Below are 27,497 nucleotides of genomic sequence, written 5' to 3' on the forward strand. Positions count from 1 at the left end.
GCTCTCAAATCTCAATAACCTAGTTCTCTCTCCACCTCTCCCTAACTTACTCTCCCTCTAGCTCTAAAATCTAGCTGACGCTCTCGGCGACTGGCTGTCTCTCTCGCTGTCACTCCTCTCTCCAGCCTAGATGACTGTCTCTCCTCTCTCTTCGGTCGTCTCTCATAGTTCATACTAGGAAAGCTGTTTCTGATGTATTTTTTCATGAACAATTTTTCAACTTACAAACACTCATTTCATAGTTTATACCGGTAAAAGGAAGCCATGTGAATTGTCCCACGAGAAAAAATTAATGTATAAACTACTGGTATAACTAGGACTGCTAAAAAATAATTTAGTTCGTGATTCGATTCAGGTTTGATTCGAAAAATGTGTAGTTCGAAATGGGTTTGGTTCGAAATGGGTTCAGTTCGAAACGAATCAAACCAGGTTCGGTTCAAAATTAATTCAAACCAAACTCAAACCTAAGGTAAGTTCGGTTCGGTTCGGTTCGTTGCCACCCCTAGTGGAATCAGTTAGGGGGAATGCATTTCGTGATTCATTCGGAAAGAGTACACAGTGGCGGGCCCACGCCTTTCTGATCTGTGTGGGTTTTCCATAGAGGTCTACAAACTGTTCGCAAAAAAGATTATCTATATTATGAGTGTGAGGCTATGGTACTTTAAAAAGTGCACATTGATCCGATTAACACAATTTTGAGTTATCACAACCATTTTCTACATTTTCAAAGTCCAAATCTTCGATCCAAACCGTTCAACATGATCTCCACAATAAAATGTGCTTGCAGATCAAATTTTTTAAGTATTTTACAAACCGTTCAACCAAATCTTCGATCCAAACCGTTCAACCATTTTTTTAGAATTTTTTTTACTATTTATTAAGTATTTTACAAAAAACTAGTCAAATTCAGACAATTGAATTTTGTACCCATCTTAATAAATAGTAAAAAAAAAAGCAAGAAAATGTAAAATTTGTAGGAATATATATTTATTTAAAATATTACAAAGACTATCATGAAATATTTTTGATTGAAAAAAAATAATACAAGTAATTCATGTCAAATAAATTTTCCACCTGTTAAGAAAATGGGATGTTACAATAGAGCTTGTAAAATTTAGAAAATACAATCAATAAAAACCATTGTTCATCTTTTATACTTCTCTAAATTCAATAAATTCCTTACACGAAATCTAAATTGTGACAACCACTGCAAAATAACTGAAGAATTAATTGAACATACCTTTCTGCTGAAGCTGTTGTATATCTGAAAAAGCTGATTGCTTGACCAATAGCTCTCAACAAACACCAGAAAAGAAATGCAATAAAACTGTAACAAAATATGACACAGGCATTCATATCATAGAAAAGCTAGATACATGTAGAAGATAATATAAACTTTCTTGTGTACCTTTTACTGATGCTAAGTATCAGGAAAGGAAAGCAATCAGCTTTGACTTGTAATCAAGTAATTGCTTGCGAAATATGCATCCCTTTTGAAGAACAATCAACCTCTTTCTGGTATGACTTGAAAGCATGGTCCTTATTCTCTTAAGGACTAAAAGAATGAGAAAAAATTGAACGTCCAATCAGAATCGGACTCGAGTTTTGTGACACAAACGATTAAATAAAAAATGACATACATGCATGCATACTACAATTTTGAAACTATCACTAATCAAAGCACACGGCATAGAAGAAAAAATCGGCCGTTCCGGACGGAATAGGCTGATCCTTAGCTGAATCGGACTGTACCAATCCGATTTTAGGCCAATTCACACGGTTAGTAATTATTTCGTCCAATTTCGGCTGGAACGTACCGATTCCGGTCAAATTTCAACCGGAACGAACCGATTCCAGTCAAATTTCAGCCGAAATTATCCGATTCCACCGAACCTACATATAACAATCTCCAAAAAAAATTCCCGCGTGAATTGAACCTGGCACCTCTTGATTAAGAGGAGGCGCATAGCCGCATACAACTACCATCACAACATACGAACTTTTGTTGTTAGAAACTTAACTGCATGTACATATCAGTGTTGTAATTTGCAATATATCCAACCCATTCAATCACGGATTGAGCACTCTGTTATCTTTTTTTTTCTTACTGGGCTAAAGTAAAATAAAGTGAACTATGAAGTTGTACTTATATTCTAAAGTGATAAAATAAATTAAAAATAAAATAATTTGTAGTTTGAAAGTGATCCATGATGAAATTATTGGTTGTAATGTTTGTATTGAAAAAGTGTAGTGTTTTTAGCATAGAAGGCAAACTTGGCTGAGTCAGATAGGAATCAGACTAGACCGAGCTGATATTTAATTGAGTTACGCGGAATAGGAGAAAAGTCAGGTCTCACAGTGGTGACTCGGCCGATCAAGCGATTCGTCACCGTTCATCACTGATTCTTCCTTTATTAATTAGCCAATTCCCAGCAGCTTGGTATCACCGTTCATCGTTCATCACCGCGACGGATTGAGGGAGACATTTTCATTTTTTTTGTTTGCGACCGGTTGGGGGAGAAGGTCCCTTCGTTTTTCTCGCTCTCCATTTTATAAAATATTGGCCGAGTCTAGTTCGATTTCTTTTTAAAAAAAATTTCTTCTTGTTTTTTCCTGCTCCATTTTTGTTTTCACTGGACACCTCCATTTTCTTTGTTTCTGATTTGTTTGTCTAATTTTTTTTTTCCTTTTCTTTTTTAAGGGATGAATATTACACCCATTAATTTCTTTTTCATAACCTCAATTTTTGAAAAATTAATGTTTTATTAACCTTTCTATTTTTTAGTAGAAAATATAAGTTTTTGAAAAAAAAAAAATTCAAGTTTCAGATCCAATTCGGCCGGAGCAAGCTCCAGCATGGGAAAAATTGAACTTTTACAGTAAAAATAAAAAATCTCACCAGTTGGATATTATGCAGGTGGTCTGTCACAAATAACCATGCATGGTCCGTAATTCCAAACTAGAGTTACATATATCTTTTGAAGTTTTTTGTTCATATCCTTTTTGTACATGCCAACGGGACTTTATGTTGGGAACTGAAAATGCCAACGGGATAACTCAAAATGCTAGGAAATTTATGTTACGAAAAAAATATATTCAGAATATTTGGAAATGATTTAGGTAACTGGTTTTTATTTTTACTCTCTGCTTAAATGTGAAACTCGATCGATGAATAAAATAGTAAGGAAGAGAAGAAAAAGCCACATCTTTATTAAACTATCATGAAAAATAAATTGACCATTGATAATTAATTTGTAGTAGTTCTTATAAACAGTAGTTATGTAGAGATGGAGGGTTGAGAGAGAGATGGTCTTAGATTAGTATTAGGTTTGATTCGATCGTTTTATACATGAAGCACATGTACAGCCTGTATATGAGGTTTACGTGTTGAAAGGGCTAAGAGGGTTGGGTTTGGGCCCAATATAATTAATAGGAGTGATCTTCATGACCAGAAACCAATTGTGAAAGTGGTCCAACTGTAATTAAGGAGGTTGATGTTTTTCGATTTTAAAATTTCAAAATAGTATATACTGTCAAAATGTTTAAAACTATGATCGATGTATCATTTTTTTTATTTTTAAATACAGAATAGGCAAATAAACTACTCTTCTTTTCTTTTTGGTTAAAATTAACAATTCTGAGACAGCGCGCTGGAGGTCTATATTTGTGTGTTAATCATATTCAATTATTGCTTGCCTGTGCAGAATTGTGTATGTGATGAAGTTGAAATAATCTAATTCATCAATAGAAATCCAAAGCACTCTTTATATATCTTTAAGGCTCCGGGCTCCTACAAATAATGAAAGACAAAACAAGGCTTGATCTAAATTCCCTAATATTGCATTTGGAAGTCTCCAGTCTCACTCAAATAATAAAAAACATCTAGGATACACACAAGCAGCTGAAAATGCAATACTATATGATATGTTTTAACAATTTTTAAATACTTAAATGAATCCAAAATAAGTCAAAAAAAATTTTAAGTAACCAAACCTTTGTTAATGTACAAGCTACACTATCTCTCTTTTTTGAAAACCTTTGCAGAGACTACAGTCATGAGGAGGAATCGAACTCTCAACATTTGAGTAACCAAGTCATATGACTTTTTTTTCTAACTAATTGTGTTACCTCCCCTTTCTAGCTACATGCTACACTATCTCATATATTTGGCGAAGACAACAACGCAACCATTCCATTTTTTTTAGTAACCGGACCCAATTTCTGGCGAAAAGCCCAAGCCGAACAAAATCATTTCAAAAATATCGCACATCTATATATGTTATGTTATGGAGGACCAATTCAAAAGACCTTTTTTGGACTTTTCCTCGGTTGTAAAAGAGATTGCTGTCACTTTGAAGATGTCCTCAGTTTGGCTTAATTGCTGTCACTTTAATTAAGCCAAACTGGATCAAGTCCACGCTCAAGTCAACACCCAATTGTACTCCACGAAATTATACTTCCAACAAAACATGATATCTTTATTCTATCTCTAATACCTGGCTGATATCTATCTGTTCATCCTTTATCTTTTTCTACCGATAACTTCATCTCTTTTTAATTAATGGAGTTTTTACATCAAACAACTCTTCTCTTTATCTTACTCTCCCTTATCATCCCTAGAGCCATCTCACTCACTCTGAGTACCCCTATTACTTCATCCAGTTTGGCTTAATTAACTCCACTTTGATGCAGGGGCGGAACATAGTGTACGCTGGGGGTGCTAAGCCACCCCTATCATTTCAAAATTATCTTACTAAGTACATAGAATTTCAATTGAATTTTACTTTTCATACATAATAGCCCCTCCTATACAATATCACAAATTTATAAGGTCTTGAATGATAAATTTTTTAAAAGCAAACTTCTGACAGCCTTTTTCATTTCCATATTGACTCTTCGGTTTCCATATCATTTGTATTATAAAAAGAGAAACTTTTTGATTTTGGAAGTATGTCAAACGTATAGAAGAAAATAAATAAAAAAGGCAGTGTCCAATGAAGGAAGAAAATCTTCAAATTCTAGCAGAGCAATATCTCCAGTTTATTCAAACCAAAGCAACAAATTAATCTATCTTCAAAAAACAATAAGAGTTAAATTAATAGAAAAACAAATAGTAAAAGATGTCAAACTTTTTGCCTTTACATTTCTATTGTATATATTTATGAAATCAAATAGTGAAAGAGTTTATTATCCTGTGTTATATAAATTTTATTTTCAATTAAAATTTTCTTAATATGATGTTTAGCCCCCCCCTATAGTCAAATCCTGGTTCCGCCCCTGCTTTGACGCACACCAATGATTCCCCTCCTTGCACTTTTGTCTCTGATGAGATGTACCTGATACCCGGTTCAAGCACCATCCCTTTAAACATTACTATTTCCACAAACCCTCTCTGTTCCACCATCCTTGTTACCCATCCTACAAAAATAATAAAACAGTTGGTTGTCAAGTGATCTAAAATACTTCCTAACAGCTGTGTCTAAGAGCCCCCCGCAAACGAAGGAGGAGCTGGAGCTAAACCAAGTTTGGAGCAGAGAAGGTGAAGGCGTGGAGAGGCGAGCCCTTTGGTGAGAAAATCCGCAAGTTGGTCTTTGGAACAAATAAACCGCACCTCTAAATCTTTCGAGGCAACACGCTCACGTACGAAGTGATAATCGATCTCAATATGCTTTGTACGTGCATGAAACACCGGATTGGAGGCTAAGAAGGTAGCACCGAGATTATCACACCAGAGGGTCGGTTTGTGAAGTAAAGGCACACGAAGCTCACGAAGAAGTTGTTGAAGCCAGATAAGCTCGGTGCAAGCTGTGGCCATGCCGCGATATTCGGCCTCAGTACTCGAACGAGACACCGTAGGTTGTTTCTTTGAGCCCCAAGATAGCAAGTTGGATCCAAGGAAAACACAAAAACCGGTGGTGGATCGCCTATCGTCTGGACAACCTGCCCAGTCGGCATCGGAATATGCGTGGAGCTCGAAAGAAGAAGAGGCATGAAGATGAATGCCATGAGAAAGAGTTCCTTTAAGATAACGAAGAATTCTTTTAACCGCACCCCAATGCTCGTCGGTGGGTGCATGCATGAACTGCGAAGCTTTGTTGACCGCAAAGGTGATATCTGGGCGTGTGATAGTGGCATATTGGAGGGCCCCAACTATGCTCCTATAGAGTTGAGGGTCGGCCATGGGAGAACCATCAAATTTGGAGAGAGTATGGCCTGGTGTACATGGTGTAGAGCATGGCTTGGAACCGTCCATCTTGGAACGAACAAGAAGATCCCGAATGTACTTCGGCTGCGAGAGATGAACACCATGAGGAGTGGATAACACTTGAATGCCCAAGAAAAAGTGGAGAGGACCAAGATCTTTAAGTGAAAACCTAGAAGCAAGATCACTAACAAGAGATGTAATAAGAGAGGGGTGAGAACCGGTAATAATAATGTCATCTACATAAACAAGAATTAAAGTAATAGAATTGTTAGAAAAACGAATAAATAAAGAAGAGTCGGATTGAGAGGGCTTGAACCCAAGGTCGGTTAGAGCGGAAGCTAATTTATGAAACCAAGCACGAGGAGCTTGTTTAAGGCCATAAAGAGCCTTCTTGAGCAAGCACACATGAGAGGGATGAAGAGGATCAACGAAGCCCGGTGGTTGTGCCATAAGAACATTTTCTTGAAGATCGCCATGGAGAAAGGCATTATTGACATCAAGTTGACGCATTGACCATTTGCGAGAAACAGCTAAAGAAAGAACAAGACGAATAGTCGTTGGTTTTACAACGGGACTAAACGTCTCATGGTAATCGATGCCTTCTTCTTGACTAAAACCTTTGGCAACAAGGCGGGCTTTGTAACGCTCAATGGTACCATCGGCCTTGCGCTTGATTTTGTAGATCCATTTGCAACCGATGACTTGTTGATTTGGAGAAGGGGGGTATAAGAATCCATGTTTTGTTGTGGGCAAGTGCATTCAATTCTTTTGACATCGCCTCACGCCATTCAGGCAATTTATTGGCACTTGTAAAAGAGGTTGGTTCATCACTTGTAGGAAGAGGAAGAGGAAGAGGAAGAGGATGTCTAAGAGGGAGACTTTCTTATTTAGAAACTATGCAGTCAAGTTTTTTATTAAGAAACTGTTTATAAACTTTATGCTGACCAAATAATTGGTTCAAATTGTTTTTCCTTTCTAATTTATTGCTGATGTGACTTAAGTTTTAGAGATGTGAGAGTTAGAAAATTTTAGAGACCTTAATTTCTAAAAAGTGGTTAACAACTATTTAGAAACTCATTTGAGTAGCTGGAATGTAGATGTTGTTAGACTAATGAAATTAGCATGCATGTTGTACAGGAACCTCTCTTTCTCTTGGTACAAGGCTTCAAATAGAGCCCTTGGTACTAATTCCTAATTCTAGTTCCCTTGATTAAATCTTGACCCTAGATCGTTGATCATTACATATGAGATCTTCTTTATTTTCAACAGAGCCCTGACTTGACTGATCTAATTAATTTGGTAGTGGTGGTGGTGCTTTCTAGAAGCGCCATATATATATTATTGTTCTAACTTCTATTATATACAACCCATACATGGATGTACCTCTCGTTGACAAAATAAGAAGGCAATTTTGATCTCATATTTTCATGTATACCAGTCAAAAATATCAAAATTATGTAATTTCTTTTTTTGAAATTCATATTATCATTTTTACCCTTCTAAAATATGAAAAGACAGATACATGATATGACGTCTCAGCTAGACGCATATTCTGATACAGCCACGCCCAGCAAAAAATATATATATATATATATAGTGTATATATATATATATATATATATATATAGTGTATGTATATATATATATATATATATATATATATATATATAAGTGGGATACCATACTATCCTGACACCCATTAATAAAAAAAATAAATAAATAAAAAGACACCATACTTTCCAAACAACCTTACTGCACCTGAAACAACATATATATAGCTGAAAGAGAAGCTGAGGAGCAACAAAGCAGTGAGACGCTGGGTTTTGAATGATAACTAAGATTTCCCAGCAAAATATTCCATCTTCACTTAGGAAAAATCTTTATTTTTTTGATGATTTTGATAATAAGTTGACTATACAATGTACACGAAGATAACTTCCCATAAATACTGTACAACATCCGAGTGGAACGGCATACCATATATCTGTCTTCTCATTTTTAAAAACACCATTCAACCTTTTCCATTTTTCATTTTCTGTGAATAAAAATTCCAGCACAATTTCCGTTCCATGTCTCAACTTTCATAGCAAGCTAGTTATCTCCAATCTGATATTTGCGGATTTAGAGACATATTTGAGAGATAGATAATTAGTGATTTAGGATGCATTGAAATTTCCTCAACTAGTTGAATATTTCTTTGTCCGCATAATTTTTGTGTACTAGACTTGGTCACTGTCAACGGTACTTAAAAGATTCATTAATCCCCTCTTTTTTGTTAATTGAATCTTACTTTTTAAGTAATTAAGATAACTTTTATTACTGTGTCGTAATAATATTGTTTAACTTGTTGATTTGCTAATCCCCGCTTCTCATAGCCCGTCATCTCTACCTCTCATATTCTTAATTTAGATCTTTGATGCATGAGTCATATTCAAAAAACACATGTATTATCGTCCATTTACCATTGGGCATCATTCGGCACCTATGGATTAAATAAAAATTAAAACTCCATCTTTACAAAAGGGCGTCATTCATTATTTAAAAAAACACTTTTCTTTGTGTCATTTCCTAGTAATTTGAATAAAATTACAACTCCATTTGATTTAGTTCAGTTTGGTGTTTGGGTCCTTCCCCATTTAATTCTTTTATTGAAAATAAATGATTTGTACTGTTTGTTGATGATTGTACTAGAATAACGTAGTTATATGTTCTTTAAACAAAAGATGAGGTGTCACGTTTTTAAATCTTTTTTTAACATGTTTTCAATATCTTAACTGAGGAGTTCTGACTTCAGGCAGCGCACTAACCATATGCAATGCTATTGCTGTTTTGTTTTGATAGCCTGTGCACTGTACAAAGTCAAAACTGCAATGTTAGAAAGAGCAAATTTATGCAACTTTTAAATAACACTATGAAATTTGTTAAATCATTCGGACAAAACTCCCTCTCTTTCGAGACCTAGTTAGAACTTATAACATTCTTCGCTTAGTGACAAATTGAGAGATATATAATTGGTGATCCAGGATGCATTAAAATTTCCTCCAACTAGTTGAATATGTCTTCTCCACAAATAAAGTACTGCATTTTCCAATACAGAATTATATCAGGAGAATTTTCCGTGTAGTAGACTTGGTAACCATCAACGCTACTTAAAAAGATTCCCTAATCCCCGCTTCTTTGTTAATTAAATCTTTTTTTTTATGTAATTAAGATAACTTTCATTACTGTGTCGTAATGATATTTTTTTGCTTGTTGATTCGCTAATCCCCGCTTCTCATACTTTCATAGCCAGTCATCTCCAGCTTTCATATTCTGAATTTACACCTTATTGTTGAATGTAATCCAAGTCAGCAGCCAAGTCAGCAAGGTGCATAAGAACTGCAGTTTCTAGAAGCTACGTTTTTAGTTGTAGGTCTATCTTTGTTAAGAATTAGTTGTAATCTGGTTGTTAATTATAGGCAGCCACGTTCTCTGTTTAGATGTGTGCAGGAAAGGGTAGTTTCTATATTTAGTTTGTCATGTAGTGGGTTGGTTATAGGCTAGTTATAGCAGAATTATTTTGGGATTAGTGGGGTCTAAATATAGCTGTCTGTAGTGGGAGTAGTTGGTTCTAAATTAGGATTATGTTATGTGTTAAATACTATGTATCTTGTATCAGTTATTGAATAAGTTGAGTTAGAAAAATCCAGATTCTGTATTTTCTGTTTTTCTATTTTTCGAAACTTCCAACAATTTTGGTATCAGAGCCGAAGGTTCGGTGGGCAAGCAATTGAAGGCAGAGTCAAGTTGCAATTGATGGTAGAGTTGATTGTTGTGCAACGTTGAAGAATTAGGGCGTTTTCAATGGCAGAAAACAGCAACAGCTTGGTGAATGTGATGCAACCAGCAATTCCTCTCTTCAAAGGAGAGAATTATGAGTTTTGGAGCATCAAGATGTCAACCTTGTTCAAATCGCATGGCCTATGGGACTTGATTGAGAAAGGAGTTCCCAATCCTGATCCAAATCCACAAGAAACCATGAAGAAAGATGCAAGAGCGCTGTTCTTCATCCAACAAGCAGTGCATGACACGATCTTCTCGAAAATTGCAGCAGCCATCAATGCAAAGGAGGCATGGACATCCCTGAAAACAGCATTTCAAGGGAGTACTCGAGTCATGGCAATAAAGCTTCAAGGCCTATGCAGGGACTTTGAAACATTGCAGATGAACAAGGAGGGATCCGTGCAAATTTTCCTCTCAAGAGTACAAGAGGTGATCAACCAAATTCAAGCATTTGGAGACACCATGGAAGAGAAGACGGTGGTGGCGACGGTGTTAAGGAGCCTAACACCCAAGTTTGATCATGTAGTTGCAGCAATAGAAGAATCAAAGGATCTTTCAACCTATTCCTTTCATGAATTGATGGGATCACTGCAGACCCATGAAGCAAAGTTCATATCAAAGGAGAAAGGCGATGAAAAGGCGTTCTACGGAAAGGGGGAGTCCTCTCAAGGCAGAGGTGGACGTGGCCATTGTAGATTTGGCGATTTTGAGTTTCAGCACGACAAAAAGATGTCCAGTTCTTCCAGCAGAACAGATATGGCTGTGTGCAAGCCGATTGTTTCAGAAAACAGAGGGAAGAACAGCAAGCATGCTGTGAAGAAGAAGAAAAAAAAGAGCAACCTTTCATGGTGTATATAGCAGGTGGAAGGCAAAGATCCACAATCTTTGAAGAAATGGTAGAAAATGAAAAACTAGCATCAAGCATTGCAAGAAAATTGCTAGCAGCAAGAACAATGAAGATGAAGAGTGCAAGTTATCAACAACAGAAGGCTGACATTCTGATCAAGGCATTGCAAGAGAAAAGTTTGAAGAATTCAGAATCAAACTTGATATAATCAATTTTGAATTAAGGGGGAGTGTTGAAAATTAATTCAAATTGATTAAAGCATGTACAAATCAGTTTTTAACAGCATAAAAACTGCATGGATTATTTTGGGCATTGGTTATTTTAAGCATAGTTATTTTCAGACTAGTTAGTGTAGTGGTTAGTTATTTTTAGCATGTTGTGTAGTGGGTGCTTAATTTAGGAAAGTTGTGGGTGCTTATTTTAGGAACATTGTATTGCTTTAAATACTGCATAACTTTATGTAATCGAGTAAGAGAGAAAGGAAATAAAGCGTTGTTTCTATTCAGAAAAATATTTTTCTCTCTTCAATCCTTTGCATACTGGCACAAAGCAGTGCAGTATTGCTTAGTTTATCCCAATAGAATGGTATCAGAGCCTAAGGTTAGAGATCAGGGCAGATCCTACCATGGCAGAGAACATGAGCGTTTCGAATCCATCGATTCCGCTGTTCAAGGGAGACAACTACGAGTTTTGGAGCATCAAGATACGAACTTTGCTCAAGTCACAAGGTCTATGGGAATTGGTGGAGACGGGAGCACCGACCGCAGATCCCACACCAGCAGAAACAGCAAAGTGACGCAGTGCGTATCAAAGAAATGTTTGATTCAGATTTGGACGTAAACAATGGCCACATAAGATCCAAGCCGATCAAGAATTTATATCTACAACTTGAAATTTAATCCGAAATAATGACATGAGCAGTCTTCTAAGAAACAATTAAATGTCATGGTCTTCTAGGAGTCTTGAAACAATCAAGTTTTTATTTCTTTGACCATGCACGCATGGGTCTTGATAAGAATTAAAACTTAATTTGTTGGTTTACTAAAAATTAGCATTTATTAGTTAGCAATTCCTATGATAGTTTTTAATTTTGTTTTACTATAAATATGTAACGAATCCCCTATGTTGGGGCAATGTCGTTTAATAGAAAAGTTTGATTGTTTGTTGTTTCGTTTTGTTTGTGACTCTATATTTCTCCTCTTTGCTGCTAAACCGGTACGTGAGCTTAACGGGCAAAATCGTATCGGGACCGCTTTGCGTCAAGTGGTATCAGAGCCAGGTTCGACAACCACCTTTACGCTTGCGTGAAGTTGTATCATCATCAACCGCCAAATTCGACAACCACCTTCATGCTTGCGTGAAGTTGTATCACCACCAACCGCCAAATTCGACAACCACCTTCATGCTTGCGTGAAGTTGTATCACCACCAATCGGCAAATTCGACAACCACCTCCATCAACAAAACCTCACGCTATTCCCACCTATCGCCAACACCATGGCCGATCCTAACCTTCTCGCTATTCTCGATCGTATGCAACAAAACCATGCCAAAACCATGCAACTGATCATTAATCTTGTTGAACGCCTTGCTCCCACCAACAATCAAAACAACCACCAACATCTCTCCTCACCACCGAGCTACAACAACATTTCTCCTCAACACCGATACAATATCTCCACTAATATTATTTCTCCTTCTCCTCACCTCCAACAGAGAGATAACTATCCCAAAATCCTCAATCATTTGCCTTATGATTCAAAAGGAGAAAATTTCAATGGAGTAGAAGAAGAGATGAACCCCTTTCACGGCAGCAAATCATTGGTCTCATGTGATGAAGACGCTCGACATCAACACAACACCTCACTGAGCACATGTTCCCAGCAGGTCATAGACCGAAAGGCAACCACTCCAGTAGAAGAGCACCTAGAACAGCCGGATGAGCTTGTTGATAGGCTTGTCACGGTTGAAGAAATTCAAGAGCTCGATGATGAAGACGAAGCCAACACCTTGACAGATGAACTCAAGACAAAAGCAGTGATTGTTGAGAACTCTTCAAACATTGAAGAAGTCTTTGTTGGTAATTTTCCGATGCTTACGGGTAATTTAGCAAATTCTTTGTCCATAGAGGTTCAATATGATTTTTTGTTGCAAACCAAACATTTGTGTTCCACCAACAATGAAGCCTTGCCGGTCAACTACAATGATCCATTCTTACAACCAAGTGTCAAACCATTTACGATTGAAGTTGGCTTTAGTTCATTAATTTCTAGAGTAGTGCAGTGGAAACACATGCATAGAAAATCCAATCTGAAAGAGGATTGCAAAGATTTAATGGTACGTGATCTAAAACTATATTGTTTTAAAGAGTTCTACAAAGAAAAGAAGTTTGGAGCGAATGCCTATCGCGTGAAATTACCCAATGATTTCCATATCTCCAATAAGTTCAATGTTAATCATATTCACAAGTACTACGAAAAAGATGCAAGCTTGAGGACAAGCTTCAACCAACCCGGGGAGCTTGACGCAGTGCGTATCAAAGAAATGTTTGATTCAGATTTGGACGTAAACAATGGCCACATAAGATCCAAGCCGATCAAGAATTTATATCTACAACTTGAAATTTAATCCGAAATAATGACATGAGCAGTCTTCTAAGAAACAATTAAATGTCATGGTCTTCTAGGAGTCTTGAAACAATCAAGTTTTTATTTCTTTGACCATGCACGCATGGGTCTTGATAAGAATTAAAACTTAATTTGTTGGTTTACTAAAAATTAGCATTTATTAGTTAGCAATTCCTATGATAGTTTTTAATTTTGTTTTACTATAAATATGTAACGAATCCCCTATGTTGGGGCAATGTCGTTTAATAGAAAAGTTTGATTGTTTGTTGTTTCGTTTTGTTTGTGACTCTATATTTCTCCTCTTTGCTGCTAAACCGGTACGTGAGCTTAACGGGCAAAATCGTATCGGGACCGCTTTGCGTCACAAAGCGAGATGCGAAGGCGTTGTTCTTCATTCAACAAGCCGTTGTAGACACGGTGTTCACAAAAATAGCAGCAGCAGAATCGGCAAAGGAGGCCTGGACAACCCTGAAAACTGCATTCCAGGGAAGTTCGAAAGTCCGCGAGATAAAACTACAAGGCTTGAGAAGAGAGTTTGAGACGCTGAACATGAATCAAGGCGAATCTGTTCAAGCATTTCTCACAAGAGTCACATCCACCGTCAACCAAATCAAGAGTTGTGATGAAGATCTTGCTGAAAAGATCGTGGTTATGAAGGTGCTCCGCAGCCTTACCTCAAAATTCGACCATGTCGTGGCAGCAATCGAAGAGTCCAAGGACCTGTCCACATACTCTTTCGATGAGTTGATGGGTTCGCTGCAAGTCCATGAAGTACGACTTCTCAGATCTGAAGAGAAGGACGATTCTAAGGCGTTCCTCACCAGAGGCAACTCAAGTAGAGGAAGAGGTCGCAGTGGTAGAGGTTGTGGAAGAGGCACGAGCAGTGGAGACAACCGTCAACATCAACAAACAACAAAGAAGGATATCGAGTGCTACTATTGCCACAAGTTTGGTCATGTCAAGGCAGATTGCTACAAGAAGAAGAGGGAAGACGGACAAGGTAAGCAAGGCGTTGAATGCCACTATTGTCACAGAATCGGCCATGTGCAGGCTGATTGCTACAAGAAGAAGCAAAGAGAAGGGAGTCAAGCAAATTATACAGAAGAGGAGGATGCTCAACCAACTCTCTTCATGGCCAGCAGCGCGATTGACAAAATTGAGGCAAGCAGCATCTGGTTTCTCGATAGCGGATGTTCAAATCACATGTCCGGATTCAAGCAGTTGTTTGAAGATTTGGATGAAACATACAAGTTGAAGGTTAAACTTGGCGATGACAAGCATATTCAGGTAGAAGGCAAGGGCACAATTGCAGTGCACACCAAAGAAAACGGTATGAAATTCTTGCATAATGTGTATTATATTCCGGACTTGACTCAAAATCTGCTGAGTGTCGGGCAGTTGATGGATTGTGGTTATTCAATTGTGTTTGAAGGAAAAACTTGTGTAATAAAATCCAAAAACCAGGTATTGGTAGAAGTGAACATGGAAACCAATAAATTGTTTCCCTTGGAGGTTTCAAATGTAAAGGAAAAAGCAATGGTTGGAAAAGATTTGAACCAATCTGAGTTATGGCATCTTAGATATGGTCACTTGAATATCAATGGTCTGAAATTATTGAACCAAAAACAAATGGTTTATGGCCTACCCGAAATCAACCAAATAGGTGTTTGTGAAGGGTGTATATTCGGTAAACAAGCCAAGTTTCCATTCCAAAAAGGCCAAGCCAAGAGAGCAACTCAAGTGCTTGAGTTGGTTCATGCGGATTTGTGTGGTCCAATGCAAACCGAATCTCTTGGAGGCAGCAAATATTTTCTACTTTTCACAGATGATTATAGTAGGATGAGTTGGGTGTATTTCCTACAAAGCAAAGGAGAGGCATTCAGAAGTTTCAAGGTGTTTAAAGCTGTTGTAGAGAAGCAATCTGAAAAGAAGTTGAAGGCATTAAGAACAGACCGAGGTGGTGAGTTCCTCTCAAAAGAATTCATTAATTTCTGTGAAAATGAAGGGATACACCGTGAGCTAACCACACCCTATACACCTGAGCAAAATGGGGTTGCTGAGAGAAAGAATAGAACTGTGGTAGAATTAGCAAGAATCATGTTGAAAGAAAAAGGATTACCAAACAAATTCTGGGCTGAGGCAGTTGCAACTGCGGTGTATGTGCTGAACATTTCACCAACAAAAGCCGTGATGAATAAAACTCCATTTGAGGCATGGTTTGAGAGGAAACCAGGGGTAAGTCATCTAAGAGTATTTGGATGTGTAGCCTATGCATTTGTCAATCCACAAAAGAGAACCAAACTTGATGAAAAATCTGAAAAATGTATTTTCATCGGGTATTGTACACAATCAAAAGGGTATCGGCTATATAGTCCAGAAAGTGGTAAAGTCATGGTGAGCAGAAATGTAATGTTTGAAGAAAATTCAAATTGGAAATGGAATGAAGAAAAGCAAGGAGTGGAGATTGTTGAATTTGCAGATTTAGATGATGTGGAAGATGAAATACTTCAACAGCCAAGCAACTCAATCAGTTCAGATCTGAACAGCAGTAGTTTTGATGCTGATTTATCTCCAGACAGTCCTGATAGGAATCGAAACCCTGACCCAAATACACCAACAATAAGAGTGTACAGCAGGCGTCACATTGTTCCAGAAACACCTGTAAGAAAGATGAAATCTGTGCAGGAATTGTACGAAACAACACAAGCATTATTTGTTGTAGACGCAGCAACCAATGAAGAAGCAGCAGAAAATGAAGAATGGCATCTTGCAAGAGAGAAGTTTGTTTGGTGTCGAAGAATGATGGATGTAGATGACTTTGGATTAAGGGGGAGTGTTGAATGTAATCCAAGTCAGCAGCCAAGTCAGCAAGGTGCATAAGAACTGCAGTTTCTAGAAGCTACGTTTTTAGTTGTAGGTCTATCTTTGTTAAGAATTAGTTGTAATCTGGTTGTTAATTATAGGCAGCCACGTTCTCTGTTTAGATGTGTGCAGGAAAGGGTAGTTTCTATATTTAGTTTGTCATGTAGTGGGTTGGTTATAGGCTAGTTATAGCAGAATTATTTTGGGATTAGTGGGGTCTAAATATAGCTGTCTGTAGTGGGAGTAGTTGGTTCTAAATTAGGATTATGTTATGTGTTAAATACTATGTATCTTGTATCAGTTATTGAATAAGTTGAGTTAGAAAAATCCAGATTCTGTATTTTCTGTTTTTCTATTTTTCGAAACTTCCAACACTTATATGCATAAGTCATATTCAAAAGCTCCTATCAGTTATCTCCAGCCATACCTTCACCTTCATGGCCACGAGGGAATAACAGTCACACGTCCAATCCACTCAGTTTCTAATTGTCCATACAGAACAGAATAACATTCAGCACTAGCACGATAGAATATCTTGTGGTCAACTTTTTTTCTAACCATACATCTCCCTTTTAACTATATATAAGAAGAGCACTCCGTGTGATCGAGAAACTCATTGCCCTTTTTTCTAACCAAGTAACCATACAACTCCCTTTAAATATGCACAGAGTATAAGGCAGGTCTTTGATTAATTTTTGATTTTAACTTTTATACTTCATCTAAATATGATAATTTTGCCCTCATAGTACTAAAAAAGAGTTTTTATAATCTCTCATCTTAAACGTTACATTTGGCTATATGCATTTTCATTACATTTATGCTAACACTCCAAGTGCTTTAATATTCTTATTAATTGACAGTTTTAGTATATAAAAATATAAATGAGTAGGCAATTAGAAAAATGACAGAACTTTTTAAATTAATTGCTACTGGTAATCGACATTTTTGAGATACTTGCAACAAGCATGAAACTGTTAGGTTACATATCATATATGAATAATCAGTTCAATGTATAATGTTTTTGTTGGAAATAGAACTCGGATTGTGGGTATAGAAGAGAGGAGTTTATATAACTTGATTTCTTTTATTTAATGAAGTACAAGTATTTAAGTACAAAGCTTTGATATGTTTCTACTCTCACACTTCTCATTCACTCTCTTATTCACGACATACTTGATCAGCTCTATTTATAGTAGTATATGTCGGTGTTCGACATTTTCTTAGTTAGCAACCCAATTAATCAGAATTAAAAAAACACCACCCACTCCTTCAAATTTCAGTTTTTACCACTCATCCATACCCAGTTCGAACTGGGTATGCGCACCAAATTAAATTTTTTATTTTTTCGTGGGCACCCTCAGTATGTGCACCAATTTTTTTTTTTAGTTCTGTTATAAATTGTTTCAAATTTTTGACCTAATTTTTTTTTCTGTTCTGCGTATAATTTGTAGTATAAAACGTTAATCGAATTGTGCGTATAATTTGTACCAATTTGCCCACCAACTTAGTACAAAACGCTGCTCAAATTATTCGTACAATTTGTTGTAGTAATTTTTAGTTCAAATTTTTCCAAAATTTTATTTGTTAAATAAGTGTGTATTATTTTCTACAATTTCACCGTCAAATTTTATGTGTACATACAATTCTAAATACCACTAAACAAAATAGAATAGAACAGAAAAAAATTTAGACCAAAAATTTCAAACAATTTAGAACAGAACTAAGAAAAAAATTATAAAGTACTAGAAATCATGTAGAAGATTCTAACACCGACCCGAAATTTTCTTAGTTAGCAGCCTAATAAATTAGAATTAAACAAACACCACCCAACCTCTCAAATTTCAGCTTTTACCACCCACGCATACATAGTCTGCGCAACAAATTGATTTTTTTTATTTTTTATTTTTGGTGCGCACCATCAGTATGTGCACCAATTTTTATTTATTTTTTTAGTTCCATTCTAAATTGTTTGAAATTTTTGGCCTAAATTTTTTTATGTTCTGCGTATAATTTGTAATATAAAAGTTGATCGAATTGTCCGTATAATTTGTAGCAATTTGCACACCAACTTAGTTTGTGGAATAAAACGTTGATCGAAAGATATTTTCTAAAATCTTTCGGACAAAACTCCATTTATTTCCATACCTTTGTTAGAACATTCTTCGCTTAGTGACAAATTGAGGGAAAAATAATTGTTGGTCCAGGATGCATTGAAATTGCCTGAACTAGTTGAGGATCTTTTCCTCCACAAAGAAAGGAGTGGCTTTGTAAATACAGAATTATACAGTAAGCATTTTTCGTGTACCAGACTTGGTCACCGTCAATTGTTAAAAGATTCGCTAATAATTCCCTACTTTTTTCTTCTTTTTTTTAAATTTTGTTTATTATCATGGGTTTTGCTTGAATAATTTCCTTAATTTGGTCATCGTCGGTAATGAATAATTCTGGTTCAGAATTAATATGGGAACATATTTATTCCCATCTGTTAATCTGAATTTGAAGATGAGGGCTCAAATGCCCATTGTTTTTGTGCCCCAATTATGCCCTAGATCCTTAATTATCTCTATTTTTAAAGTTTAAACGGTGAACCGTTCCACATCATTTCCTTTTTTTACTTTTTTTTAGAAAGGTACAAAATCACTTTTTGTTTGGATGGTCCAAAATCTTCTGAAAAACATTAATTTTGTACCTATCTAAAGAAGTAGTATAAAATTCTCAAAAAATCCAAGCACATTTCTTTCCAGACCTAGTTAGAACAGTCTTAGCTTAGTGACAAATTGCGAGATAGATAATTGGTGGTCTAGCGCGAAGATAGTAAAAATATTGTGGGAAATTTGCCAAACAAAATTGTTGGGAATTTACCCACCGGGATAATTAATAACTTTTTACAGAGGTTTATTCTTTGGGAGGAACCGGATTATAATGTGAATTTAATATTACATTTGTACCATGCATAAGAAGTTGACATGAATTTACTCACAGGGACGCAAATAATAGCTGTGCACGTACTCTCTGCGCAACTCTTTTGATTGGTGCGACGATATTGTTTATGTAACAATTTTTTTTTTTTATATATAGTTGGTTTTTATAAAAGTTTTGAGGATGAATGAATGAAGATGAAAATAATATATTTTCATCTTATCACAAATTAATAGTTTTCAAGTTAAAGAATATATAGCAGGTTGAACATAACACAATACTCATATAAAAACATATATATTGTGTAATATGTTGTGCAAACAAAGAAGTTCACAACTAAATATTGTTCTTAACAATAAAACATAACTAATAAATTAAACCTAAAAAAATATAAATTGAACAAATAATTCAGCATTTCATCCATCAAATTGCAAAAATATGGAACAAATTATCACTGTGTCCTGGATGCACCTGCAATATAAGAAATAAAATTGCAAAATCAAGGAAATTGAGTAGAGGGCTGAGAGGGATTTAGAAATAGAATAGTTACTTCTTATACCGAGGACATTGCCTCTACTACTCAGATTCTCGAATGTAAACAAACATTGAATAATATATTGTCTAAAATCTTCCAGAAATAATCCTTTTCTTTCCAGACCTAGTTAAAATATTCTGCGCTTAGTGACAAATTGAAATTTCATCAATTAGTTGAATATTTTTGTAGTCCACAAACAAAGGAGTACTGCATTTTCCGTGTACTAGACTTATTGGTCACCGTCAACGGTACTTGAAAAAATTCGCAAAATATCCCCGCTTCTTTGTTAATTAAAACTTACTTTCTATGTAATTAAGATAACTTCCATTACTGTGTTGTAATGATATTGTTTTGCTTGTTGATTCTAGGGATATTCTGAGTTTAGTATCATTCTCATACTTTCATATATAGCCAGTCATCCCGAGCTTTCATATTCTGAATTTAGACCTTTCATATATGCGCATGAGTCATATTCAAAAGACTCCGTAAGTGCGTTCAGTGTAAAATGAGCCATAATTCCTGTTCCATGTCCAAACATTCATAGCTAGTTATCTCCAACCCAATCTTCACGTTTAGAAGGAAAACAAAAATAGTCACTTTCTACTTCGCAGCTACCAGTCCAATCTGGCCAGTTTCTACTTACCATTCAAAACTAGCTAGAAGGAAAACAAAAATCCTAATAGTCCATACAAGACAGAATAAAAGTCAGCACTAGAACGACTCATAAGGAAATATCTTGTGGTCAACTTCTTTCTAACCATACATCTCCCTTAAACTATAAGAAGAGAAGCACTGTGTGAGAGAAAAAACCCATTGCCTTCATTTCACAAATCATGGAACGTTGTTATAGCATTCTCACTATTCACCTCCTCTTAAGTCTCTTAACCTTATCTTCATTTTCTCTCTCTTCCATAGTAACCACTAGTAAAACTGATCTATCAGCACTTCTCTCCTTCAAGTCCCAAATACATGATGACCCATTTGGAGTCCTCTCCTCGTGGAACGAGTCACTGCACCACTGTCAATGGCAAGGGATCTTGTGTGGCCGCCACCATCCTGATAGAGTGACTGCTCTCGTTCTCGACTCCAAACAATTGTCAGGTTATATATCTCCATCTCTAGCCAACCTCACATTCCTCCACAGGATGAGTCTCTCTGATAACCAGCTCAGAGGAAGTATCCCGGTAGAGATTGGAAACTTGGGTAGGCTACGTTTTCTCAACTTGAGTAAGAATTCTCTCCATGGTAGCATTCCATCTACTCTAAGTAATTGTTCAAATCTAGAAGTTATTTCTTTGAGATATAATAATCTCCATGGGACCATCCCATCTAACTTAACACAATGCAAAAAATTGAAACAAATCATTCTGGGGAATAACTTCCTCACAGGAGGCATACCATTGGAATTTGGCCTCCTCCCACAGCTCGAATTATTAGGACTATCTGTCAATAATCTCACAGGATCAATTCCTTCCACCTTGGGCAACCTTAGTAGCCTAATATATCTTTATCTAGACCAAAATGATTTTTATGGCAATATTCCAGATGATTTAGGCAAACTTAATAACCTATCACGACTTTATCTTTACCATAATAACTTCACAGGTTCCATCCCACCTACCTTGGTTAACCTTACCAAACTGTCACTTCTCTATCTTAACCAAAATAGCATTAGTGGTCACATCCCGCCTTGCTTGGGCAACCTTACTAACTTACTGGAACTTTTTCTTGATAAAAATAAATTATATGGTTCCATTCCACATACCTTGGGTAATCTTCAAAGTTTAACATCATTTGATCTTTCCAGAAATATGTTAAGTGGATTCATCCCGGATGAACTCGGGAAACTTCAAAACCTCCAGTTTTTTAACATTTATCATAACAACATTTTGGGTGAAATACCACACTCCCTTTACAACCTATCAGCATTGTTTGCTTTGGAACTTAGTAATAACCAGCTTGATGGAACTCTCCCTTTCGATATGTGCAATGCTTTACCAAACATGAAATATCTACTCCTCTTTTACAATCAACTCCAAGGACAGATCCCTCAATCCATATCCAATTGTTCTGCTCTTATTGGTGTTCAATTAGGAGAAAATTACTTCACTGGCGTGATACCATCTAGCTTGGGAGCCTTACAAAATCTTCAAACAGTTATTTTTGGTTCTAATCAACTAGAGGCCAAAAGACCACGTGATTGGAGATTCATCGATAGTTTGACCAATTGTACTTTGTTGCAAAATTTAGATCTTGGAGACAACCAACTACAAGGAGTGTTTCCTAGTTCTATAACAAACCTTTCTGCTAGTCTTTCTGAACTCTACTTATATAATAACCAAATTTCAGGAAGCATACCAGCAGAGCTCCGAAAACTCAATAACTTAAACACCCTTTTCCTAGGCGGAATGGTTCTCAGTGGCAGCATTCCAGTAGAAATTGGTAATCTTTTCAAGCTGGGAATATTAGATCTAGAGAGTAACATGATTTCAGGTCAAATCCCCGCAACTTTTGCCAACCTCACCCAATTGACCGAGCTATATCTAGAAAATAATGCATTGGAAGGGAGTATACCACCAGAGTTAAGTAGCATGAAATTATTAGAAACCTTGAATATTTCAAATAATAAGTTGGTAGGTGAAATTCCCAACGAAATCATGGGTCTTCCTTCTCTTTCCATCAGTTTGGACTTGTCACACAATTATTTAACTGGCATCTTGCCACCAGAAATTGGTAACTTGAAAAACCTGCAATCAATTCGTCTCTCGAATAACAAGTTGAGTGGAGAGATTCCTAGCACAATTGATGGTTGCCAGATACTTGAGGCCCTTTATCTTGATAGCAATCTATTAAGAGGAACAATTCCATCCAGCTTGAGCAAACTAACAGGGCTACAAATCCTTGATGTCTCTAACAACTCGTTCTCTGGTCGAGTCCCTCAATTCCTGGCCATAATGAACTTACAATATTTGAATATTTCTTTCAATAATTTCGAGGGGGAATTACCAAAAGAAGGAATTTTCAAGAATGCCAGTGGTCTAGATGTAAGAAGAAATCCAAAGCTTTGTGGTGGAGTACCTCAAATGCATTTGTCACACTGCATTTCTCAACCTTCCACACAGAGAAATCACTTTCGAAGAAACATGGTGCTCATACCTTGTGTTGTTGGTTCTTTTATTTGTATAACTGCAATAATTTGCTTGGTAGTGATTTATTATACTAGAAAGAACCCTCAAAACAAACCACAATCTGATAAAGGTTTGAAATATGGGTTAGAGCCTATTTCATACAACGACCTTCTTAGAGCTACTGAAAATTTCTCCCCGAATAATCTAATTGGAAAAGGTTCATTTGGAGAAGTTTACAAAGCCGTTATGAGCTTCGAGAATGTGACAACCGTGGCGGTGAAGGTGCTAAACCTTGAGAAACACAGTGCTTCTAGAAGTTTCTTCTCTGAATGTGAGGCATTAAAAAATGTGAGACACCGGAACCTTATAAAAGTGCTGAGTTTGTGCTCTAGCATAGACCACCAAGGTAATGATTTCAAGGCTTTGGTTTTTGAGTTCATGCCAAATGGTAGCTTGGCCACATGGTTGCATCCAAATGCATGTACGGATCGGCCATTCAGAAGCCTTAGCTTCATCCAGAGATTGAACATTGCATTTGATGTGGCGACAGCACTAGATTATCTCCATTATCATTTACCTGCACCAATCGTTCATTGTGATCTCAAACCTAGTAATGTACTTTTGGATGATGACATGACTGCACATGTGAGTGATTTTGGATTAGCAAGGTTTTTGGTTCAACCTGATACCATGCCTTCTCAATCAATGTCGAGCACTGGTGGAATCAAAGGTTCTATTGGTTACATTCCACCAGGTATATATAACAAAGCTTATTATTTGAGTACTTTTTTTAGTATGCTTCTGTACTAAATTTAGGGCTGTAACTATTAACTTTTCATTGTGTAGAGTATGGGATGGGTGGTCGGCCATCGGTAGAAGGAGATGTCTACAGCTACGGTGTTCTTCTACTTGAGATTTTCACTGGAGTAAGTCCAACCGACGAGAGAATCAGAGATGGTTTGAGCCTTCAGAAGCAAGTTGAGATGGCTTTCCCTGACCAAGTCATGGACATAGTCGACCCTAAATTATTCTCTAAAACAGATGGAGAACACAATCTATATGCACCTGAAAATGTCTATAGTTGTTTGGTATCAGTGATTCAATGTGGGCTTTTGTGCTCCAAAGAGTTGCCAAAAGAGCGCATTTCTATCAAAGATGTTACCAAGGAGTTGAACTCAGCACGAACAAAGGTGCTTAGGTCATAGAGATGGAGAAAAATAGGATCAAAAGAGAAGAGGAAGGGATCCACTAAATATGTATTATATGTAGTAATTGAATTTATGGAGAAAAATAGGATCAAAAGAGAAAAATAGGATCAAAAGGTGCAGCAGTTGTGGTAATTTATGGTGTTGTAGTATATATGTTGTAATAATGAATTATTGAAAGTAACGGCTAAAATTGATATGATTTTTAAAACAATTTTATGAATTTTGAAATGAATTGAATTTAATCAAATTCTAATTGGATGATAAGAATTCCAAACTAAAAAAATATTCAAAAACCGTGGCGGACCTGTGTGGTGATGCACCTAGCTACTATCTTCAAGTCTGTATCCTCTGCATTACCTGACCATTTGAGTTGCAATCCAGACTGTCTGATCATAATCCGGATCAATCCTGTCAAACTTTTAATGTACATGGATCCTTTAAGATTAGTGCTAATATGTAATGAATGGATCAGATTCAAACCCAAAAAAACAATGTATCTTAGGTGATATGAATTCCTTTCTCTTCTCTGACAGTGGGCCAGTGGCCTGATTGAAAATCAAGGCCCAATAAAAGATTCTCAAATCTTAAAACACAAGGGTAATTGATGAAGCTAATTAAAAACTAAAATGCAAGGTGGTTGTTGTCACGTGGCGATTGTAATAACAATCAAAAGGATGTCTTAGAGCATCTCCATTCATGCAATTGAGATGCAATTGCAAATAGAAAATAACTGTCAAATGAAATTAACTTCAAACATAATTTCAAATGCTATACATCAATGCAATTGCATTTCAATTGCATTTATGCCACGTCAGCAAAATTCAGCGTAATTTTTTTCCGTTAACTAATTTATAAATTCAAAATACGTAAAACCCGGATCGCTCTCTGTTCCCCTACGATACCCTCTATCCCTCTCTCCTCTCTCTCTACGACACCCTCTCCCTCTCCCTCTCTCTCTCTCTCTCTACGATACCCTCTTCATGCTTATCAGAAACAGAAAAAAGGAAAAAACATTTCTCCCTCTCTCTCGCTCCTTTCCTCTCCATGAAACAGAAAAAACACTCCGCCCAACTAAAACAGATAATAGCAACAACAAAAACATTTCTCCCTCTCTCTCGCTCCTTTCCTCTTCATGTTTAAGATCAACGACCTATTTGGAGCTTATTACAAAGTTTAGGATAGGTGCAGCACATTAATACTACAAAAAATAAAGAAATAAAGAATAACAAAAAAATTTAGCAAATTTGGCCAAGGAGATGATTTCCATTATCTTCACTGAAGTTTTGGTAGCTGTGTGCATGATGTGTTGAAGGTCTTCTGTTTCACTGGACCGATCTCAGGCAGCTCTGCAGTTTGTACAACAAAATAAATCATCAAAATTTACAGAATTAATGTTTCAAACTAGATAAATAGTATATATATGAAAATTTATCCATAAACTAATTACCAGCTTATTAAAATTCAAGGGTTCATGTATTCTAATTTTGGTCGAAATCAGGTCTTAGCTGAATATATGGATATTGGATATTTAGCTCTAAGAAATACTCAACTAATTACTAGAAAAACAGCTACAAACTAAGAGCAACAATTCAAATAAAAAGCTTACTTGTCTCATAAGGGTAGAAGCTACCTTTAGATCTTGGGTAAGTGACAAAAATAAACAACATATATATGGAAAACTCTTCACCGATGAAAACCTGGAAGTAACAATCAAATAACAACAACAGTAGTATCAGCCTAACAGTGGTTTCTGGCACCAGCAAAGTAGGGTGTGATTGCAAATTTCTTAATTTTCATATAATTAGGTTGCTATTTTACTAATTTGGTCCAGCATGAACACCAATTCATTAAGTATTATAATTTTAATTTGTTCAGTGAATTTTTCTTCCTATCAAGCCCTTGGTCCGTCGCATTTAATTGGTAATTCTAAGTGCTAACATGAAGAAGATGATGTGTACCAGATTGAAATTGGTATCCTTGTACTGATTATAGACTTCTAAAAATAGAAAATAAATTAAAGTTATAAAATAATAGTGACCTGGAGGAGCATGGTCAATTTGCTGTCACGAAACGGCACATGCAAGTCGTCATTGGCGATGGATTCCACCACTCTCTTCAATGCTATGTTTCCTGGGTTTATTTTTGCGGTCTGTTACATAATTGACAAGAGAAATAAGTTAGCATAATCATTTAATTACAGCCTTTGGTTATATTTCAAAAGATATTGTAGGTTTACAGAGAATGGTTTCAGGGTTTGCACACGAAATAATAATCACCCACAAAAAAGAATATATTGTTTACAACTATGTGTACCTAAAGTTGCCATATGTTATAGAAATAACATAAAAGTAGGCATAATATATAGTGTTCCAGAAACTAAATATGTAGAAACTTGAAAGCCTGTTAGTTATCCATATGATTTTTCTGATTTACTGAAATCAAGAGAAATAAGTACCTGCATTTTAGCTTCAAAGCCGGTTTGACCAGCAGCTTCGATGTTTTCTGAGCCGGCCATGTCAACTAGCATTAGCCTTCCACCAACAGATGTCACATCCGATATAATCTGTCACCAAATTGATATTTTAAATTAAAGGACTCTACAAAAATAAGTGCAACTTTTTTGTTTACTACTGTATACTTCCAGAAATCAGTTTTTGTCAGATAAGATGTGCCAGTAAACTTTCTGGCTTACTGCTGATATAATAAACATTCCACATCTCAATTCCTCATGCGAACTGCTGGTGTTTCGGTAATTAGAACCAAATACTTAAAATATTTTAATCACCTTTTAGATACAGTTCTGAGAATGCATGGGAAATGACCATTTCACAAAATTCTGGATATTGGAATACTTAGGCTAAGATTTGAGTATGAATCAGATAGTCTACCAAAGCAGGCTCAATTAGCATATTTGAATCTAATTTTTCGGTCTTAGACATCCACATTTTTTCTCTCAATTTGAGTGTATTTCAATAATTTGAGGAGGAACGGGGACAGCGGAAAAGGGAAGAAGGGGAGAGGAACTTTGACTCACGAATGGCAGCGACCAGTAGCGCGAGAGGAGGGTTTGCTCCGCTTGAGAGCGCTATTCAGTGGGAGAGCTGGGGGAGGTGCTGGACCTGACACCGGAGCAGGGGAATCTGACCTCCGGCGCTCCGGCGCCAATGTCGGAGGCAAGCCCACGACCAGTAGATCCGCCATCCTCTCTCTCTCTCTTTCCGTTGAGTGCGCGCGAACGGGATTTTCAGCGAAGCGAACGGAAACTTTCAGCGCTTTGCAAGCGATTTGCAAGCTTGCAAATCTTGAAAGCTTTCGTTTCTGAAATTATCTCTACATCGCTACCTC

At 36.5% G+C, this 27,497-nt stretch overlaps 3 protein-coding genes across 3 annotated transcripts in view; 2 read left to right on the forward strand and 1 right to left on the reverse strand.

Annotated features, from left to right (window-relative positions):
- LOC144548961 (receptor kinase-like protein Xa21) overlaps positions 1-21,113 on the forward strand; it is a 42,481-nt gene extending 21,368 nt beyond the window's left edge. The window contains exon 4 of the mRNA XM_078297699.1: positions 21,104-21,113. The gene's annotated coding sequence lies outside the window, so the exon portion shown is untranslated. The remainder of the gene's footprint in view (positions 1-21,103) is intronic.
- Positions 1-27,497, reverse strand: part of LOC144548978 (uncharacterized) — an 80,265-nt gene that overhangs the window by 43,489 nt on the left and 9,279 nt on the right. The window lies entirely within an intron of this gene.
- LOC144548981 (receptor kinase-like protein Xa21) lies at positions 20,615-24,162 on the forward strand. Its single transcript, XM_078297719.1, has 2 exons — positions 20,615-23,698; positions 23,791-24,162. The coding sequence occupies exons 1-2, from the start codon at positions 20,650-20,652 to the stop codon at positions 24,147-24,149; spliced, it is 3,408 nt and encodes a 1,135-aa protein (XP_078153845.1). The 5' UTR covers positions 20,615-20,649; the 3' UTR covers positions 24,150-24,162.

The sequence above is a fragment of the Carex rostrata genome, chromosome 34, assembly GCF_964058835.1.
Source record: "Carex rostrata chromosome 34, lpCarRost1.2, whole genome shotgun sequence".
Taxonomy (NCBI): domain Eukaryota; kingdom Viridiplantae; phylum Streptophyta; class Magnoliopsida; order Poales; family Cyperaceae; genus Carex; species Carex rostrata.